The sequence below is a fragment of the Salvelinus namaycush genome, chromosome 40 (assembly GCF_016432855.1).
Source record: "Salvelinus namaycush isolate Seneca chromosome 40, SaNama_1.0, whole genome shotgun sequence".
Classification (NCBI taxonomy): Eukaryota; Metazoa; Chordata; class Actinopteri; order Salmoniformes; family Salmonidae; genus Salvelinus; species Salvelinus namaycush.
In genome coordinates, this window is record NC_052346.1 from 9,108,796 (window position 1) to 9,130,395 (window position 21,600).

Consider the following 21,600-nt stretch of genomic DNA (forward strand, 5'->3'; position numbering starts at 1 on the left):
ACCATATTGATCCATCAACATTCATAACACAGTACCATATTGATCCATCAACATTCATAACACAGTACAATATTGATCCATCAACATTCATAACAAAGTACTATATTGCCCCATCAGCATTCATAACACTGTACCATATTGCATAGAAATATCAAAGCTGAGCACATTGTCATTATTTGCCTCCTGTAGCATTGTGATAAATCAATTTAAATATTGAAAAGGTGTGGGCTACGGAGAATATGGCATAGACTGCTACAAGCACTGGAAAGTTCCAGGGGATGAAGGATGAGGGGACGTGTGGTTGTGAGACATTGCGGTGGGAACGTAGGTCTGAGCAGTTGTGATGTCATTGATGTTTAATGAAATGTATGTCTGTCTGTGTATTGTCATTTGTTTATGTATGGTTGTTATTGTTTGAGAAAAAGGATATAATCGTAAAACAAAAAAAAGACTGATCTGACAGGTCATGTTTTATGTGTTGCATAAGGCTAAGCGGCTTTTGACTGTCATTGCCAGGCTTGCTTTTTGCCATTTAATAATCTAACTGGGTGGAAAGCAGGGCACCATTAATCCCTGATTAATGTTTAGACATGCTAGCTACAATTTTGGGTGGACAGGTCATATGCCTGTGATTGTAATAGCACGGTGGCCCTAAGGGGCAAAGTACAGTATACAGGCTGTGTATTGGTTTACCATCATCTGAATTATTTCTTAGATCTACAGTGCATTTGGTAATTTTTCAGACCCCTTCCCCTTTTCCACATTTTGTTACGTTATAGCCTTATTCTAAAATTGATTAAATACTTTCCCCCCCAATAACTCTACACACAATACCCCATAATGACAAAGCAAAAACAGATTTTTTTGGGGGGGGGGGAAATGTATTAAAAATTAAAAACAGAAATACCTTATTTACATAAGTATTCAGACCCTTTGCTTTGAGACTTGAAATTGAGCTCAGGTGCATCCTGTTTCCATTGATCATCCTTGAGATGTTTCTACAACTTGATTGGAGTCCACCTGTGGTACATTTAGTTGATTGGACATAATTTGGAAAGGCACACATCTATCTATAAAAGCACCCACAGTTGACAGTGCATGTCAGAGCAAAAACCAAGCCATGAGGTTGAAGGAATTGTCCATAGAGCTCTGAGACAGGACTGTGTCGAGGCACAGACTTGAGGAAGGGTACAAAAACATGTCTGCTGCATTGAAGGTCCCCAAGAACACAGTGGGCTTAATCATTCTTAAATGGAAGAAGTTTGGAACCACCAAGACTCTTCCCAGAGCTGGCCTCCCGGCCAAACTGAGAAGCAATCGGGGGGAGAAGGGCCTTGGTCAGAGAGGTGACCAAGAACCCGATGGTCACTCTGACAGATCTCCAGAGTTCCTCTGAGGAGATGGGAGAACCTTCCAGAAGGACAACCATCTCTTCTGCACTCCACCAATCAGGCCTTTATGGTTGGGTGGCCAGATGGAAGCCACTCCTCAGTATAAGGAACATGACAGCCAGCTTGAAATTTGCCAAAAGGCACCTAAATGACTCTCAGACCATGAGTAACAAGATTCTCTGGTCTGATGAAACCAAGACTGAACTCTTTGGCTTGAATGCCAAGCATCACGCCTGGAGGAAAACTGGCACCATCCCTACGTTGAATCATGGGGGTGGCAGCATCAAGACTAGTCAGGATCAAGGGAAAGATGAACGAAGCAAAGTACAGAGAGATCCTTGATGAAAACCTGCTCCATAGTGCTCAGGACCTCAGACTGGGGTGAAGGTTCACTTTCCAACAGGACAACAATCCTAAGCACACAGCCAAGACAATGCAGGAGTGGCTTCGGGACAAGTCTCTAAATGTCTTTGAGTGGCCCAGCCAGAGGCCGGACTTGAACCCGATCGATCATGTCTGGAGAGACCTGAAAAGAGCTGTGCAGCAACTCTCCCTATCCAACCATACAGAGCTTGAGAGGATCTGCAGAGAAAAATGGATTAAACTCCCCAAATACAGGTGTGTCAAGCTTGTAGCGTTATGCCCAAGAAGGCTGTAATCGCTGCCAAAGGTGCTTCAGCAAAGTACTCAGTAAAGGGTCTGAATACTTATGTAAATGTAATAAATTGTTGTTGTTTTTTTTACAAAAAAACTGTTTTTGTTTATGGGGTATTGTATGTAGATTAATGAGGGAAAAACATGTTTGAAATACATTTTAGAATAAGGCTGTAACGTAACAAAATGTGGAAAAAGTCAAGGGGTCTGGAAACTTTCAGAATGTACTGTGATATGATACTTCCTAGATCTATGTACAATATACTTCCTAAATCTATGTACAAGATACTTCCTAGATCTATGTACAAGATACTTCCTAGATCTATGTACAAGATACTTCCTAGATCGATGTACAAGATACTTCCTAGATCGATGTACAAGATACTTCCTAGATCTATGTACAATATACTTCCTAGATCTATGCACAAAATACTTCCTCGATCTATGTACAAGATACTTCCTAGATCTATGTACAAGATACTTCCTAGATCTATGTACAAGATACTTCCTAGATATATGTACAAGATACTTCCTAGATCTATGTACAAGATACTTCCTAGATCTATGTACAAGATACTTCCTAGATCTATGTACAAGATACTTCCTAGATCTATGTACAAGATACTTCCTAGATCTATGTACAAGATACTTCCTAGATCTATGTACAAGATACTTCCTAGGTCTATGTACAAGATATTTCCTAGATCTATGCACAAGATACTTCCTAGATCTATGTACAAGATACTTCCTAGATCTATGTACAAGATACTTCCTAGATCTATGTACAAGATACTTCCTAGATCTGTGTACAAGATATTTCCTAGATCTATGTACAAGATACTTCCTAGATCTATGTACAAGATACTTCCTAGATCTATGTACAATATACTTCCTAGATCTATGCACAAAATACTTCCTAGATCTATGTACAAGATACTTCCTAGATCTATGTACAAGATACTTCCTAGATCTATGTACAAGATACTTCCTAGATCTATGTACAAGATACTTCCTAGATATATGTACAAGATACTTCCTAGATCTATGTACAAGATACTTCCTAGATCTATGTACAAGATACTTCCTAGATCTATGTACAAGATACTTCCTAGATCTATGTACAAGATACTTCCTAGATCTATGTACAAGATACTTCCTAGATCTATGTACAAGATACTTCCTAGATCTATGTACAAGATACTTCCTAGATCTGTGTACAAGATACTTCCTAGATCTGTGCACAAGATACTTCCTAGATCTATGTACAAGATACTTCCTAGATCTATGTACAAGATACTTCCTAGATCTATGTACAAGATACTTCCTAGATCTATGTACAAGATACTTCCTAGATCTATGCACAAGATACTTCCTAGATCTATGTACAATATACTTCCTAGATCTATGTACAAGATACTTCCTAGATCTATGTACAAGATACTTCCTAGATCTATGTAAAATATACTTTCTAGATCTATGTACAAGATATTTCCTAGATCTATGCACAAGATACTTCCTAGATCTATGTACAAGATACTTCCTAGATCTATGTACAAGATACTTCCTAGATCTATGTACAAGATACTTCCTAGATCTATGTACAAGATACTTCCTAGATCTGTGTACAAGATATTTCCTAGATCTATGTACAAGATACTTCCTAGATCTATGTACAAGATACTTCCTAGATCTATGTAAAATATACTTTCTAGATCTATGTACAAGATATGTCCTAGATCTATGTACAAGATACTTCCTAGATCTATGTAAAATATACTTTCTAGATCTATGTACAAGATATGTCCTAGATCTATGTACAAGATACTTCCTAGATCTATGTAAAATATACTTTCTAGATCTATGTACAAGATATGTCCTAGATCTATGTACAAGATACTTCCTAGATCTATGTAAAATATACTTTCTAGATCTATGTACAAGATATGTCCTAGATCTATGCACAAGATACTTCCTAGATCTATGTAAAATATACTTTCTAGATCTATGTACAAGATATGTCCTAGATCTATGTACAAGATACTTCCTAGATCTATGTAAAATATACTTTCTAGATCTATGTACAAGATATGTCCTAGATCTATGCACAAGATACTTCCTAGATCTATGTAAAATATACTTTCTAGATCTATGTACAAGATATGTCCTAGATCTATGCACAAGATACTTCCTAGATCTATGTAAAATATACTTTCTAGATCTATGTACAAGATATGTCCTAGATCTATGCACAAGATACTTCCTAGATCTATGTAAAATATACTTTCTAGATCTATGTACAAGATATGTCCTAGATCTATGTACAAGATGTATTAACCTTTAGATGTTTTATTTGTGACTTCTGTCTTTCCCTTGTCCTAGGTGTCTTTCAAAGTTGCCAAATATTCCCTCTCTCCAGACATGAAATATGTGCTATTTGCTTACGAAGTGAAACAGGTAGGATATGAACAGCCGTTAACCCTCCTGTTGTGTTCGTTTCATGTGAATTAATTCTGTGTTCCCGGTCCAAAATGACCGCCCCATTATAGCTGATTATAAATCCATAATAATGTATGTATATTATCACCTAATGCTGTGTTAGATCTTTTTTATCAACTGAAGTTCTTGTGAACATTACAAGTTTTGAACTTCTATTTTCTATTTATGGCCTGTAGGCCTCATTGACCTGAGCTCATACATCTTGTTTTTGAGTAAAAAAAGCATAATGTATGGATTATTTTGACTATAACAAACACATTGTGCTCTTTATCACAGACTACTTCACTGTCAGTTTCCTGGCCTCTCTCCTCCTCACCAGTGTCATGATCAAAGATATGATCAAGAGTCTCACAGTATATCGTTTGGTCATTGTGCTGCCACAGAATGAATTGTGAGCAAGGCCTCAAATAAGCTTTATATACCAGAGCTGCATGGAAAAGTTCTATATATTATTGAAACAATGTTGCGATTGTTTGTGAGAATGCCAACAGGTGTGGTTCCCATGGGGGAAAGATTCTATTGGGGAAAGGTTCCCACGGGGGGTTGCCATGGAAGCCAAGAAGGGGAGTGAGGTGTGTGTGTGTGTGTGATCAAACACACATGCATGTGGGGGTCTGGGAGAGGAAGTGTGTCCATCTGATGAATGGGCATGTGCCGGAACTGAATTTTATACACTAATTGTAGTCTCACCCATTCATTTCTAATGACCGGTCATTTTTGACTGGGAACACCACAGGTGTACAAAAGTTAAATAAAACACCCAAAATGTCATGAAAATCATCAAAATGTATTTTGTGTGTTTAGATGCCCTGTGTGGACAAAGTCATGGAACCTTATGACAATCAGATTAAACAAACTCAATTTTTCAGAGAGAAAACTTGTTAATCGGTCCAATTCAGTGGTTCCCATGACCCTAAGCATAGGTTGAGTCTCAATTGTTATTCCCTGATTCCTAGCCTCCTCTTTCCTCGCCTCATTCTCAGAATGCATCGGAGGAGAAGGTCCGAAGGAAATCTCAGATCTTCTGTTTTAATGCGTTTTGAGAAGGACTTGAGGAGAGAGGACGCGAGGATTCAAGGGAGTTGCAATTGAGATTCACCCATAGTCTGACTGGGAAAGAGACCAAATCGCAAATAGGCTCTGATCAGAAATCAGATTGCACCAGCTGGTTTAATGGCGGGTGTACTAACCTCATTGAGTTTTATCTTCTTTTTCCTTCTTTATTCACCTTTTATGTGTTTTTACGTATTAATATTTAGGCCAAACCAAGGATCTCTCATTGATTTCCTCTTTGTTTAATGGCTGGATCGCTGGCAAAGGTTTGGAAACATTGCACCAGAATGGGATTCCCTAGAGAATGGACTGATGCAAATGTTGTTTAGTTGTGTTATGCATTATTATTATGCAGTATCAAAGTTTGCGTGATGATTAACCTTGCCTGACAACTGAAGATGTGCGTTGGATCCCTGAGCTGTGCGGACTAACACAGTCTTGAATTATTTTCGGAAACAGTTACATTGTGGAATCCCGACACGTGATTTCTAACATGAATCGTTTGCATCATATATGCTTTATTGTTGTCTATTATTTATTATAACATGAATTGTCAATACTTTCAATTTCAGGTGTATAGACATTCCTATACTGCATCGTACATTGTTTACAACATCCACACAAGGTAAGAGACTGAATGGACTGGTTGATGCTTCATGTCTTGTATTGACATGCATACCCCCACACTGAAGAACATACTGTATTATGTATGCTACACCCAATCTTTGACATCTCTAGTTCAACAACAGCTGGGGTTTGTTCATGCCTGTCTGCCTGTCTTTGTGTACTTTTGTGTGCGTGCTTGTGTTTCAGAGAGGTGTGGGAATTGAATCCTCCGGAGGTCCAGAATGCAGTGCTCCAGCATGCAGCGTGGGGTGTGAAGGGACAGCAGCTGGTGAGTCTCTCCTCTCCTCTTCTATGATGCCATACACCTCTTTCACTCTCTCTCTCTCTCTCTCTCTCTCTCTCTCTCTCTCTCTCTCTCTCTCTCTCTCTCTCTCTCTCTCTCTCTCTCTCTCTCTCAGCCAATCGGAAATCAACCTATGGGCACAGCTCCTAGACTGTCATAGATGCCTCATCACACATATGAAAGAAATTGATAGGTGTGAGCATTATTGATGGATTTTGGACATGTTCCATCAAGATGTGTTGAATGTGCTTTTCTGGCATGCGGGATACCCGGTTTCAAACCCAGTCGTCACACTAGGGGTTGGTATAAAATGTGCTGTATTTATATTTGTTATGATGACAAGTTGAGGTACAGTTTCTCATGTGAAGGAGTAGAAAGCACTATTTGCTGTATATCAGGCAGCCATTTTGACAGCAGGTGGTCCTGTTACAGATGGGGATGCAGACGACGCTTTTCCGGACCAGACATTTGAGCATCTGTTACTCCGTTCAGAGTTTTTTTGGTCACAAACAAAACCCAGCATGTGATTTTTGTCTTGCCGAACATCTGGCGGCCTAACAAAGCACACTTGATTGTTAAAAGGGTACAAAAGTGAACCTGTGAAAGGAACTGATTGAAAAAGAGAATACTGAAGTTTAGCAATATATAGTCATTAATCAATACTACCTATTACGGTGCACTTTAATTCCTGAAATGGATCATAAATGGAAATAAGTCATAAAATGACTACCATATTTCTCTGGCAGTGAACTAGTGCTGTATTGTAGATACTGATGGGAATCAGAGTCTGGCGTTTGCTGTGCTATAGTTTTATAGCGACCGTGCAAAGCAGAACTACAATTCTCTTTACTCTCATTTCAGATCTACATCTTTGAAAACAACATCTATTACCAATCAGATGTGCAGAGCAATTCTCTTAGGATTACTTCGTCGGGAGAGGAAGGAGTCATATTTAATGGAATCGCTGACTGGCTGTATGAAGGTTTGTCTGAATGCCTTGTACCCAAGGACATAATGTCAGGAAAGGTATTCCAGGCATTGGAAATAAATAATTTTCAGCCACAAAGGAATTCATCACTTTCACAGTTGAACAGCTCTCAGTCGCATTCAGGGACGGATGGAATAAGAATTCAAAATGAACTCTACTAACGATATTAGTCCCATTTCTGAAGAATAATTGAATAAATGAGAACTAACTCAGAATTTTTATCAAAGTTAATTAAATATAGATGAAGGAAAGTCATTATTTCACTACAGCAGTGTTGTCTCCTCATGAATGGGCCATAATCCACACATTGTTCCATGCTCAGGGATAGCAGGGACAATTTCATTCATAATTTGCACTTATTATTTACACCTTAATGATGGATTGTAGCCCTGACTTAATTAAGACCAATTTTGTGTTTTATCTACATCAGCCAAAAACAAGTTCCGTAAAAAAACTGTAAGAATTTTTTATTTGTCATCCTTTTGACATATTTTCAACAAGGTTGTGTAAAACACAGATTTCCAATTGATGCAGACACAAATTCTAACTTTCTCTTAACTTTACTTACAATAACATATTGCTCTTATACAGTATATAGCAACTTTAAGTACTGGTGTACAGAAGAAGCCTAAAATTCATGTGGATAGGACTCGATCCAAAGGAAAAAACAATAGTATATTTCAGAGTGTAATTGATGGCAGTTTGGTCCTTGTGTTTTCAGAGGAGATTCTGCAGTCACACATAGTACACTGGTGGTCACCTGACGGCGAGAGACTGGCCTTCCTCATGATCAACGATACCCTGGTACCCAACATGTTCCTGCCACGGTTCACTGGCAGCCCCTACCCCAGATCACAGGAGTACCCATACCCCAAGGTAATGGAGAGATGCGATATAATGGGATAGCATGCTGCTGAAGAAAGTGCATGTATCTATCTGTGTCATTATTTTGCCTCCATTGGTGAAATTGTGCTTGTTTGTTGGAAAAACAACACTATTGGTCAACAACAACAACAACAACTGTTGGCTCAAGGAACAGTTATTTCAGTTCTGATGATATAACTATTGTATGTCTTTGTTGATTCACACAGTATACTAGATTTGAGCTCCGGAAGTCATGTTTCTGTGCTATCGACTGATGCGCTGTATTATGTGTACTGCCTGTCGATACAACATCTATGGCTATCCAGTTATCTAGATTATCCCGCGCATAGAGTTGGTTAGAAATACTTCTCACATAAAGGTCTTATATTCTGATAGATCAAGTATTTATGGAGTCTCAACAAAAGGGAAATTGGAAACTGAATAAATGATTAGACAAAATGATCAGAACACTGCTCAGATTTTGTAGCAGGAGGTAATAGCGCTTCTAACAAAGGCTGTGATGGTTATGGAATTTTGAATTACGGTTATTTGTCAGCCAAATGATCACGGTTATAGTTACAAGTATAACCGTTCGAATAGCAAAAAAAAAGAAGCACTGGCTCCTCTGGCTCGTGACTGCACGTCTGGTCTTTTTTAAATGCCCGGCTGTCTACAGTCAGCTGTCTACAGTCTACAGTCAGCTGTCTACAGTCTACAGTCAGCTTTTATCTTCTCTCATCTCTCCTTACATTGGTTGTTAGTGAATCAGGCTTACTCTTACTTATTGCTTTCAGGTAAAGTTTGTCGACTTAAAAATGACATTCTTCATCCATAATCGTTGTTTACACGATTATAGATTTACCGTGCCAGCCCTACTTCTATCTACATCCGCCAGAACAAAGAAGCCTGCTTGTATGAAGAATTCACAATGATATTCTGCCAGTTCAGTCATTACCTCCAGGGATTAAAAAAAATAAATAGATGATTTGCTCGGTCATCTCTGAGATAATCTCTCGTTGGATGTTAAGCTAGGACAGACATCCAAATGGTCCAGGCAAAACAAAGATGTTAAGCTAGGACAGACATCCAAATGGTCCAGGCAAAACAAAGATGTTAAGCTAGAACAGACATCCAAATGGTCCAGGCAAAACAAAGATGTTAAGAATATAATAACCTGTGCGGTCATTTGAAGCATTGATTGTTTGCATAGTTTATAATGAGTTGCTGAATATCCATTGTTCATGCACCCTGGTTTGAAAGCGGTGTAGCAACAGTATTTGTTTTTCTCGGAATACTAACTAATTGACCTTATGAGGATCTTTTTGCTGACAGGCTGGCCAGCCCAACCCTACAGTCAGGCTGTTGGTGGTAAACCTGTACGGTCCCACACACACTCAGGAGCTGGTACCACCTGATGGCCTGAGAGGAAGGTGAGGAAGACACATCATTCTGGCAGCCCCTTAGTTATTTTAGTGTCCATTTGTAATTGTTGTGGTGCCACCAGGTGTGTCAGGTTATTCTTTGCATGTTATTTCTTTACTAACCGTTATAACCAGTATACGACAATTGAATCTGTATGGCTGCATGTTTAATTGTTTCCAGGGGCAGACTGGGACCAGAAATCGGTATTGTCATTTCTAAAACACCGGCAATTTTTTCCCCTTGAAACCCCCAAACCGTCCATTATATTCCTCAAGGCCCCTACATTGGCCCAGTTTTCCCATCGAGGCTCCCATTATTAGCCAGAAAGTGATCATTTTGCGTGAAAAATCCAAGCTAAAGAGGCCCATAGACTAAAAATGAACCAGCCCATCTGGCATTTGCCTGAAATGCCAGAAGGCCAGTCCGCCCCTGATTGTTACAGTGCATGTTTGATCAAGTGCCATTCACAAGTACACAACCATCATTCAGAAATATGATTCAAATGGCCCAGAGAAGTAGTTGCTATACGTCTGAATGTTTGTCTGACGTTGACCCAGAGAACACTATGTGAGTATGGTGAAGTGGATCAGCAACACCCATGCAGCGGTTCGATGGCTCAACCGGCCCCAGAACGTGTCCTTCCTCACTGTGTGTGACGCCACCGTCGGATCCTGTGTACAGGTGGGTTTTTCCTTCATCTACGCTAAAGTGGTCCTCCCTAGAAAAGGGTTTTATTGGCGTCGTCTGTGTCGTACTCCATGTTGGATCTAAGACGTGTTCCTTCACTTGAATTTCAGAAACATGAGGAAGCTTCAGATCTCTGGCTCACCAGACAGGTAAGCTGAAATGTAAATGTTCTATAATATTAGCAAATTCATATTTCCATCTAGTAACATTTTATTTGAATGCTACTGTGGGCTTGATGTGGTTCAAATTGTGCTGCAATTTTAAAACAGTGAGTATTGTATCTATATGCTAATAGTAAAGAGGAAATTGATGCACTTTGACTGTCCCTTAAAATCCAATGTCCTCAGAACCAGGAGCCAGTGTTTTCAAAGGACGGGAGCAGGTTTTTCCTGACCATACCGGTGAAGCAGGGGGGACAAGGAGACTTCCATCATATTGCCATGCTCACCAAATCGGTGGGTGCTGTCATACTCCAATTCTGAAATACACATGGGTCATCTTGTCATTCTCTGGCTTTTTCAGTGGTCACTATGTGTCTTTTTTTTTTTTACATGTTTTTATCGAGAGAAAAAAAATCACAATTTGTCTTTTCTCAGTTCAGAAGTGATCAAAATGATGTCCGTCACTTGACGTCAGGCAACTGGGAGGTGACCAAGATATTAGCTTATGATGAGGGGGAGCAAACCATGTAAGTCTATCCGATCGTTTCAGATCAGTTAGGAGAATAATTGAATATCATATTTTGTGCTACAGATATGAGCTTCAACAAGTGTTGACCTTTTTTCTATTTTCAAACATCTCTTCTGTTGAAACTATTATATTTGTAACTATAGTTTCTTGTACTTGCCCTAGTTAAAGTTATTCTGCTTTCACCTATATAGATATTTTATCAGTACTCAAGACTCCCCACAAAAGAGACACGTGTACAGGTGAGAAATTATTTTAAAACGTTTTCCCCATGAAGAAATGCGCATGCTGTATGTCGAAAATATTCTTCTCAATAACACCAGACATTTCAGCCGCATTCTAGTAGCTGTTAGCCCTATTCAGCTACAGTTTATCTTACCCATTCGTACTGCATAGATATAATACATTGTTGAAATGCAATTATCTCAAGAATGTGAAGAAGTGCAACAACATCAAAAAATCCCTCTTTCAGTGCATCTACTATTGGTCTGTTCTCTCAACGATGTTTGACCTGCGAGATGAACCAGGAAGCATGCACGTTCTTCGATGCAGACATCAGCCCGAACAAACAGCATGTTATTCTACAGTGTAAAGGTAAGGTCTGTGTTTTTTCGTTCTGGAAATCATTCAGCCAAATACAGCTTTATGTAGTAAAACCCAACCTATTCTGGGTAATGTATGAGATATGGTTAGGGAGTAATTATGCCATTATGTATTTTATGATACAGTAGCAGATGGCGCCTGGGTCTCCTAACCACTGCTTTAATAAGTATATCCCGCGGGTGACGTCGTTGGGCTTACATAGGCTAGGGTAGCTACAATACTACTATAAAACCATGTTAGAATATCATACTGAGTGTTTGTTCAGTCTCAAAGTGATGCCATGCAGTATTGCTAGTGTATCTTCTGTTCCACAGGTCCCGGTGCTCCATCTGTGATGCTACAGAGTTTTAATGATGTAAACAGTGAGTAATACTAAGTATTGATATGAACTCTCGTCTCCTGTACTGTACTGTTTCCGGTCTGTTTTAATGGTTCCTATTTCATATTTGGCCACGAGATTGTTGGCTGTGTTTCACATCGTGTGAAATACATTTTCAACAGCTGTCCAAATGAAATGTTCTGCCAAGGTTTAAATGAGCATCTGGGAAGTGTTTTTAATGCAAATTGTATTGATTTGTCTTTTATATGCCTGGATGCTTTTCAATGATACTGAATATGAGGCATAATTGTACTGAAATGATGTGATTGGTGACAGTCTAAAACAAAGAATCACAGGACATGTGGTTTAGGTGCAGTGGCCTATGTGAAGTCAGCCAACTGTATTAGAAACATTTTAAACTCAAATGAATGTGCTTCGTGAAACAATATGTTGATTGATTTTTCCATCACAGTTTAATACCCCATATAATCGGTATCCTTGTGTCTCTTTACACACAGTATGTCAATGGTTACTTTCACACTTTATCCTCACAGCTTACTTTATATTGGACAACAACATGCCGCTGAGAGCTGCCTTGGAAATCAAAAAGATCTCTAAGTCAGATGTCAGGGTTATTCCAAGTGAAGACTTTGGTAACTAACCATTTCTCTCTGTGTATATATATTTCCCTCTCTCTCTCTCTCTCTCTCTCTCTCTCTCTCTCTCTCTCTCTCACACATCGTTTATTTTAATAATTACTGTAATTCAGTATTTTCTTCTCACAGAGCTGCCTTTGAAACTCACCTATCCACTTGACTTTTCTGAATCTCTTCTCTATGGCCTTCTTTTGATTGTGTAAGTATCGCTCCTCTTTCCTGGCGTTCTAACGTAGTAACACAGTCTTAAGTACATTTTCATTCAGCAATACATTTAGAACTGAATACGTTACCTTGAGAACAAACACAATGATTTTCTAACTCCAAGTCCATGATGTGAGATTACGCTTTCTTTAATTAAGCGAAGATGTTTTCACATAATATGGAACTTTAAATTTGTTAACTTGTTTGTGAAGCTTGAATTAACCACCCTCTTTCTCCCTCTCCCTCCCCCTTCCGCCCCTCTCTTAGTGATGGTGGGCCTGGCAGTCAGTCGGTGAGTGATGAGTATGAGCTGGGTTGGGACTCGGTGCTGGTCAGTTGTGATGAGGTGATCGTGGCCAGGCTGGACGGCAGGGGGACAGGCTTCCGGGGCCTGAGAGTCCTGCAGCAGGTCCACCAGCGCCTGGGTACCGTGGATGTTCAGGACCAGATAGCTGCATTGGAGTATGTAACCTCCGACCAGCATGTGATATGATTATATATATATATGTATATATAATAATATATCATATCTATATATATTTATTTATTTACATATGATGGGATGTATAGACATTATGGACAGTATATGGATAGAATATGTATATATATATAATATAGAGTACAATACGATGCGATATACACTATCAGATGATATGATACGATATGCAATATATAACATGTAATGCTATATACAGTGCGGTGCGATGCCATACGATATGATAAAGACAATACCATAAGATAAGACAGGATGTAATATGGTACGATACAATATTTTCCCTTTTTCATTGAAATCCATTGAAAATGAATGTCATGGTTGTGTACTCAACTTCCCTGTCAGTCATCTGTGTTAAAGCCCTCATGAAATGTCTGGAAAAAGAATTAGTCAATCGGTTTTGGGTTGTTTTTATTGACTTATTACAGATACTTGATGACACTCCCATACATTGACCGCGCGCGGATCGGAATCTACGGAAAGGCAAGTTTAACTTTTACTGCCTCAGAAACCCGGATCCGGGAGCACCCCCCACCACCCCCCCACTGACTAGCATAGCTAGCATAGCGTCACAAGTAAATTGTAGCTTCTAAATATCATTAAATCACAAGTCCAAGACACCAGATGAAAGATACACTTCTTGTGAATCTAGCCACCATTTCTGATTTTTAAAATGTTTTACAGGGAAGACACAATATGTAAATCTATTAGCTAACCACGTTAGCAAAAGACACCATTTTTTTTACTCCACTATTTTTCCACTCCATCACCAGCTATCACCAATTCGACCAAATAAAGAAATAAATAGCCACTAACCAAGAAAAAACCTCATCAGATGACAGTCTGATAACATATTTATTGTATAGCATAGGTTTTGTTAGAAAAATGTGCATATTTCAGGTATAAATCATAGTTTGCAATTGCAGCCACCATCACAAATCTCCCCAAAGCGACTAGAATTACTACAGAGAGCAACGTGTATTACCAATTTACTCATCATAAAACATTTCTTAAAAATACACAGCTCACAGCAATGGAAAGACACAGATCTTGTGAATTCAGACAATATTTCAGATTTTCAAAGTGTCTTACAGCGAAAACACAATAAATCGTTATATTAGCATACCACATTTGCAAACGTTACCCGAGCATTGATTCAAGGCAAAATGAGCTATAGCGTTATCATCACCAAAATACATTAATTTTTTCACTAACCTTCTCAGAATTCTTCCGATGACACTCCTGTAACATCATATTACACAATCCATATAGAGTTTGATCGAAAATGTGCATATTTAGCGGCACAAATCGTGCTTACACAATGGAAATAGTGTCCAACTACTCAAGCAATCTGCCCGGCGCCATCTTGAAAATACAACTATTTTTATCGAAAACTATTCATAAACTTGACTAAAAAAATACAGGTTGGACATGAAATGAAAGATGCATTAGTTATTAATGCAACCGCTGAGTTAGATTTTTAAAATTAACGTTACTAGACATACAGTGTGCGTTACAGCCAGACTAGTGCCGCAATAATGGCGTCACTAGTCGCCATTATTGAGTTTACATTTTTCCACATAAAAACGGAATAACATCATAAATAGCTCTTACTTTTCGACGAGCTTCCATCAGAATCTTGGCCAAGTGGTCCTTTGTCCAAAAGAATCGTTGCTTGGTTGTAAAACGTTGCATTCAACTTCTGATATAGCAGCTAACAATAGCTAACAATAGCTATTTTGCCCCAACGTGTCCAAATCCTCAAGACGCAATACTGAGGAAATTCCGAAAAATAGCAATATACTCGCATAATCTGATATAACTCGGTTTAAAATAGCTTCGTTATGATGTTTCTAACACCTATATCGAATTAAATTACAGACGGATACATCTAAGGTTGATAACTGAGCGTTTGAAAATGGCATCCTGAGGTCCTTCTCTGCGCAATGGTCAGCGTCGAAAAGAAGGCGCACCTCACTCCTTGGCCTTTTATAACCTCTGAGAGCTACGTAGAAAGCCCATTCCACTTCTCATTGGTTACTGACATCCAGGGGAAGGCGGGTGCAGTTCATGTCGTTCCATAGGATACACACAGACCTTTAAAACTGATCTGAGACCAGAGCTTCGCTCTCAGACCTTCGCAGTACCTGTCATGGATTTCGCTGTAGAAAGAGTTCTGGGTCACCCACAGACATAATTCCAACGGTTTATGAAACTAGAGAGTGTTTTCTATCCAATAGAATTAATAATATGCATATTGTACGAGCAAGAATTGAGTACGAGGCAGTTTAATTTGGCAACACCCAGAAAAAAAAAATGCTAACTGCTCCCCCTATTGACAAAAGGTTAACTGCTGTCTTTCAGTTGATCACCATGCTTCACACTCACGGGTGTGTTCAACAAGTGGCGGTGTTCTTTTCTTTCCAGGGATACGGTGCTTACCTCACCTTGATGCTTCTGAGGTCCACTGCGCTGATTAAGTGTGCAGCTGCTAATTCCCCAGTGGTTGACTGGAAACTTTACGGTGAGTAATGTTTCCATGATCTTACCCTTTAGGTCAGTTTCCTTGACAGAGATTAAACCTAGTCCTGAATTGAAAAGCAAGCTGAATGGACAATCTCCATTGAAATAGCTTTCTAGTCTAGGTTTAGGCTCAGTCTAGGATTAAATATTGTACAAATGTGATTATCAATGAAATTGGAGATGAAAGAACTGACTACTTTTTTGAAATGTTGCGTACTTTCTCTACATGAAGCTTCAGCATTTTCAGAGCGATACTTTGGCCTGACGTCAAAGAACGACAACAGATATCAAGTAAGTTGTTTATCACAGTCCATCTGTTGTTGTTATTGATGGTTTTCTATTTGTTGTTCTACAGTATTTCACAGCAGATTGGAGAACAGTGGGAGGTGTGTGTGCGTGTGTGTGTGTGTTGGGTGTTTGTATTTATGTGTGTGTACGTGCGCAAATTTACGTGTGTGCGTATGTTCATGGGCCAGGTATTGTTCATCAGTCAGAATAATAACTAGTGAAGCTGTACAACTTCCTGTGAGAGATTACTGTGTTATCAGTGAAAGTGTTCCCCTGAAAGTGGGTTGTTGATATGTGGGCCACACAGTTCCAGCCATTTAAAATGTAAATGATGCTAGTCCAGAGAAGTAGGTCAAATTGATCATAAACGAACAGCGGGGCATCACTCATACAGTCCTTAGAGGTAGATGGAAAAAGGCACATTCTGTTAAGGATTAGGATTTTTTCAATTTTCGCCTAAAATGACATACCCAAATCAAACTACCTTTAGCTCAGGCCCTGAAGCAAGGATATGCATATTCTTGGTACCATTTGAAAGGAAACACTTTGAAGTTTATGGAAATGTGAAAGGAATGTAGTAGAATATAACACAATAGATCTGGTTAAAGATAATACAAAGAAAAAACAAACCGTTCTTTTGTATTTTTTTTGTACCATCATCTTTGAAATGCAAGAGAAAGGCCATAATGTATTATTCCAGCCCAGGTGCAATTTAGATTTGGGCCACTACATGGCATCAGTGTATGTGCAACGTTTTAGACTGATCCAATGAACCATTGTATTTCTGTTCAAAATTTTGTTTCAAGACTGCCCAAATGTGCCTAATTTGTTAATTAATAACTTATCATGTTCAAAATTGTGCACTCTCCTTAAACAATAACATGGTATTCTTTCACTGTAATTGCTACTGTAAATTGGACAGTGCAGTTAGATTAACAATAATTTAAGCTTTCTGCCAATATCAGATATGTCTATGTCCTGGGAAATGTTCTTGTTATTTACAACCTCATGCTAATGTAACCGATGTGAAATGGCTAGCTAGTTAGCGGTGGTGCGCGCTAATAGTGTTTCAATCGGTGACGTCACTCGCTCTGAGGCCTTGAAGTAGTTGTTCCCCTTGCTCTGCAAGCGCCGTGGCTTTTGTGGAGCGATGTGTAACAATGCTTCATGGGTGACTGTTGTTGATGTGTGCAGAGGGTCCCTGGTTCGAGCCCAGGTAGGGGCGAGGAGAGGGATGGAAGCTATACTGTTACACTAATCGCATTAGCCTACGTTAGCTTAACCGTCCCGTGGAAGGGACACCGATCCAGAAGAAGATTTATAATGAAGCAACACACTGGATCCCCTGGGGTGTTAGACAGGTTTGATCCAGTCCTGTATTGTAGCCTGGCTCAACCAGACTGAACACTGTGCTCAGCATTGTTTGTGAAGTGAAGAAATAAGTGAGCAGTCTGATTTAACAAGGCTAGTTGTTTAACGTGATCTTTTCACAACTATTTATTCAGTGCTGTGGTTGGTTTTCCCTCAGATATTGATTTCTGTTCAAACCTGAGGTTTTGTTTTACTTTTCAGGTATTGATATGAAAATTGGTGTGTATTGATATGTATATTGATGTGTATATATATGTGTATATTGATGTGTATGGTGTACACTACAGGTCAAATGTTTTAGAGCACCTACTCATTCAAGGGTTTTCTTTATTTTTACTATTTTATACGTTGTAGATTAATGCCAAGAGTGTGCAAAGCTGTCATCAAGGCAAAGGGTGGCTATTTGAAGAATCTCAAATATAAAATATAAGATATATTTTGATTTGTTTAACACTTTTTTGGTTACTCCATGATTCCATATGCGTTATTTCATAGTTTTGATGTCTTCACTATTATTTTACAATGTAGAATTTCCGGAGACCTTCTCCCTTACCTCACCTCGCTCATCAACTCATCCTTGACCGCTGGCTACGTCCCTTCCGTCTTCAAGAGAGCGAGAGTTGCACCCCTTCTGAAAAAACCTACACTCGATCCCTCTGATGTCAATAACTACAGACCAGTATCCCTTCTTTCTTTTCTCTCCAAAACTCTTGAACGTGCCGTCCTTGGCCAGCTCTCCTGCTATCTCTCTCAGAATGACCTTCTTGATCCAAATCAGTCAGGTTTCAAGACTAGTCATTCAACTGAGACTGCTCTTCTCTGTGTCACGGAGGCGCTCCGCACTGCTAAAGCTAACTCTCTCTCCTCTGCTCTCATCCTTCTAGACCTATCGGCTGCCTTTGATACTGTGAACCATCAGATCCTCCTCTCCACCCTCTCCGAGCTGGGCATCTCCGGCAAGGTCCACGCTTGGATTGCGTCCTACCTGACAGGTCGCTCCTACCAGGTGGCGTGGCGAGAATCTGTCTCCGCACCACGTGCTCTCACCACTGGTGTCCCCCAGGGCTCTGTTCTAGGCCCTCTCCTATTCTCGCTATACACCAAGTCACTTGGCTCTGTCATATCCTCACATGGTCTCTCCTATCATTGCTATGCAGACGACACACAATTAATCTTCTCCTTTCCCCCCTCTGATAACCAGGTGGTGAATCGCATCTCTGCATGTCTGGCAGACATATCAGTGTGGATGACGGATCACCACCTCAAGCTGAACCTCGGCAAGACGGAGCTGCTCTTCCTCCCGGGGAAGGACTGCCCGTTCCATGATCTCGCCATCACGGTTGACAACTCCATTGTGTCCTCCTCCCAGAGTGCTAAGAACCTTGGCGTGATCCTGGACAACACCCTGTCGTTCTCAACTAACATCAAGGCGGTGACCCGTTCCTGTAGGTTCATGCTCTACAACATTCGCAGAGTACGACCCTGCCTCACGCAGGAAGCGGCGCAGGTCCTAATCCAGGCACTTGTCATCTCCCGTCTGGATTACTGCAACTCGCTGTTGGCTGGGCTCCCTGCCTGTGCCATTAAACCCCTACAACTCATCCAGAACGCCGCAGCCCGTCTGGTGTTCAACTTTCCCAAGTTCTCTCACGTCACCCCGCTCCTCCGCTCTCTCCACTGGCTTCCAGTTGAAGCTCGCATCCGCTACAAGACCATGGTGCTTGCCTACGGAGCTGTGAGGGGAACGGCACCTCCGTACCTTCAGGCTCTGATCAGGCCCTACACCCAAACAAGGGCACTGCGTTCATCCACCTCTGGCCTGCTCGCCTCCCTACCTCTGAGGAAGTACAGTTCCCGCTCAGCCCAGTCAAAACTGTTCGCTGCTCTGGCACCCCAATGGTGGAACAAACTCCCTCACGACGCCAGGTCAGCGGAGTCAATCACCACCTTCCGGAGACACCTGAAACCCCACCTCTTTAAGGAATACCTAGGATAGGATAAAGTAATCCTTCTAACCCCCCCCTCCCCCCCCTTAAAAGAGTTAGATGCACTATTGTAAAGTGGTTGTTCCACTGGATATCATAAGGTGAATGCACCAATTTGTAAGTCGCTCTGGATAAGAGCGTCTGCTAAATGACTTAAATGTAAATGTAAATGTAGAAAATAGTAAAACTAAAGAAAAACCTGTTAATGAGTATGTGTTCTAAAACGTTTGACCGGTAGTGTATATTGATGTGAATATTGATGTGTATATTGATGTGTATACAGGGCTCATCTGTGAGAAAGACCTTGGTCTCAGCATGACTCCCTGTCAAAATAAAGGTTCAAAAAAATTGAGAACCTGAGGTTACACTGTCTCCCATATCTATTCTTTCAGGTTTCTAGAGTGCTTCCAAATATGAAAGGACTGCAAGGAAACATGATGAAAGGACCGCAAGGACCGGATTTTCTGTTGATTCATGGAACCGCTGATGGTAATTACCTTTTTGTCCAACAGAAATGGAAAATAGACATTCCTAAATCCGTCAAAATCAGTGATTAGTGTTGTATTCAAAGTCAATTTGCAAAACCAATTGGTGCTTTTTTGTTCTTTTCTCAGCAAATGTTCATTTCCAACATTCAGCAGAGTTGATTAAGCACTTGATCAAAATTGGAGCGAACTACACAATGCAGGTACGAGCCGTGATCAACAAATTTGAATGAAAATGTTGAATGAGTGATTACATAATGTGATTATTGAAGTGATTTTGATTGCTAGCCGATATATTTGCACTCACCCACGACACTCGCACGTACACACATGTGCACGCACACGCACATGTGCACGCCCGCGTACACACACACCTCTCAGGAAAAACATTGAGTTACTTTCTTGTTCGATCTAACTGATAGATGAGTAACCACAATTCACTACAGGAATGACAGTCCCAATGCTGGACAGTACTATCCTGACTCACCTTGTGTTTGACCTTTGACCTTTGTTTGAGACAGCTCTACCCAGACGAGGGCCACTTCCTGTCCCTGCAGAGCCAGAAGCACCTGTCTGAGTCCCTGGTTGGCTACTTCAGAACATGTTTTCAGGACTTCAGCACACCGCTACCTGAGGAGATAGGCAAAGAGGATGATGACTGACAGGGTTGGGGTTAGATGGTGACTGACAGGGTTGGGGTTAGATGATGACTGACAGGGTTGGGGTTAGATGATGACTGACAGGGTTGGGGTTAGATGATGACTGACAGGTTTAGGGTTAGATGATGACTGACAGGGTTAGATTTAGATGGTGACTGACAGGAGGACGTGCAGACGGGCCGTCTGTGGATCTGGGATCGCTATGTTGAAGCAGTACAATGAGTGCTCTGCCCTCGCGAGGGATGTTTGGTGTTGATTAGGTGTCCAATGTAGGCAAGACATACAGTTGAAGTTGGAAGTTTACATACACCTATGTTGGAGTCATTAAAACTAGTTTTTCAACCACTACACACATTTCTTGTTAACTTCTCTGGGATATGTGGGACGCTAACGTCCCACTTGGCCAAAAGCCAGTAAAAATGCAGAGCGCCAAATTCAAATAAATTACTATAAAAATCAAACTTTCATTAAATCACACATGAAAGATACCAAATTAAAGCTACACTGGTTGTGAATCCAGCCAACATGTCAGAATTCAAATAGGCTTTTTGGCAAAAGCAAATGATGCTATTATCTGAGTTAGCACCATAGTAAACAAAGAGAGAGAAGCATATTTCAACCCTGCAGGCGCGACACAAAATGCAGAAATAAAAATGTAATTCATGCCTTACCTTTGACGAGCTTCTGTTGTTGGCACTCCAATATGTCCCATAAACATTACAAATGGTCTTTTTCGTTCGATTAATTCCGTCGATATATATATCCAAAATGTCAATTTATTTGGCGCGTTTGATCCAGAAAAACACCGGTTCTAACTTGTGAAACGTGACTTCAAAATATCTCAAAAGTTAACTGTAAACTT

The 21,600-nt window shown here is 40.2% G+C and overlaps 1 protein-coding gene across 1 annotated transcript in view; it reads left to right on the forward strand.

The window, feature by feature from the left end:
* Positions 1–20,741, forward strand: part of LOC120033202 (inactive dipeptidyl peptidase 10-like) — a gene marked incomplete at its 5' end in the record, with an annotated part of 37,323 nt that extends 16,582 nt beyond the window's left edge. Inside the window, 22 exons of the mRNA XM_038979486.1 lie at positions 4,425–4,499; positions 6,167–6,219; positions 6,408–6,489; positions 7,366–7,486; positions 8,214–8,368; positions 9,689–9,786; positions 10,336–10,459; positions 10,576–10,614; positions 10,813–10,920; positions 11,062–11,153; positions 11,347–11,394; positions 11,625–11,746; positions 12,070–12,117; positions 12,629–12,727; positions 12,860–12,929; positions 13,202–13,396; positions 13,856–13,910; positions 15,855–15,951; positions 16,183–16,241; positions 19,987–20,083; positions 20,209–20,282; positions 20,601–20,741. Of these exons, the coding sequence (XP_038835414.1) occupies positions 4,425–4,499; positions 6,167–6,219; positions 6,408–6,489; positions 7,366–7,486; positions 8,214–8,368; positions 9,689–9,786; positions 10,336–10,459; positions 10,576–10,614; positions 10,813–10,920; positions 11,062–11,153; positions 11,347–11,394; positions 11,625–11,746; positions 12,070–12,117; positions 12,629–12,727; positions 12,860–12,929; positions 13,202–13,396; positions 13,856–13,910; positions 15,855–15,951; positions 16,183–16,241; positions 19,987–20,083; positions 20,209–20,282; positions 20,601–20,741 (2,052 nt within the window). The remainder of the gene's footprint in view (positions 1–4,424; positions 4,500–6,166; positions 6,220–6,407; positions 6,490–7,365; positions 7,487–8,213; positions 8,369–9,688; positions 9,787–10,335; positions 10,460–10,575; positions 10,615–10,812; positions 10,921–11,061; positions 11,154–11,346; positions 11,395–11,624; positions 11,747–12,069; positions 12,118–12,628; positions 12,728–12,859; positions 12,930–13,201; positions 13,397–13,855; positions 13,911–15,854; positions 15,952–16,182; positions 16,242–19,986; positions 20,084–20,208; positions 20,283–20,600) is intronic.
* Between the last annotated feature and the right edge of the window lie 859 nt (positions 20,742–21,600).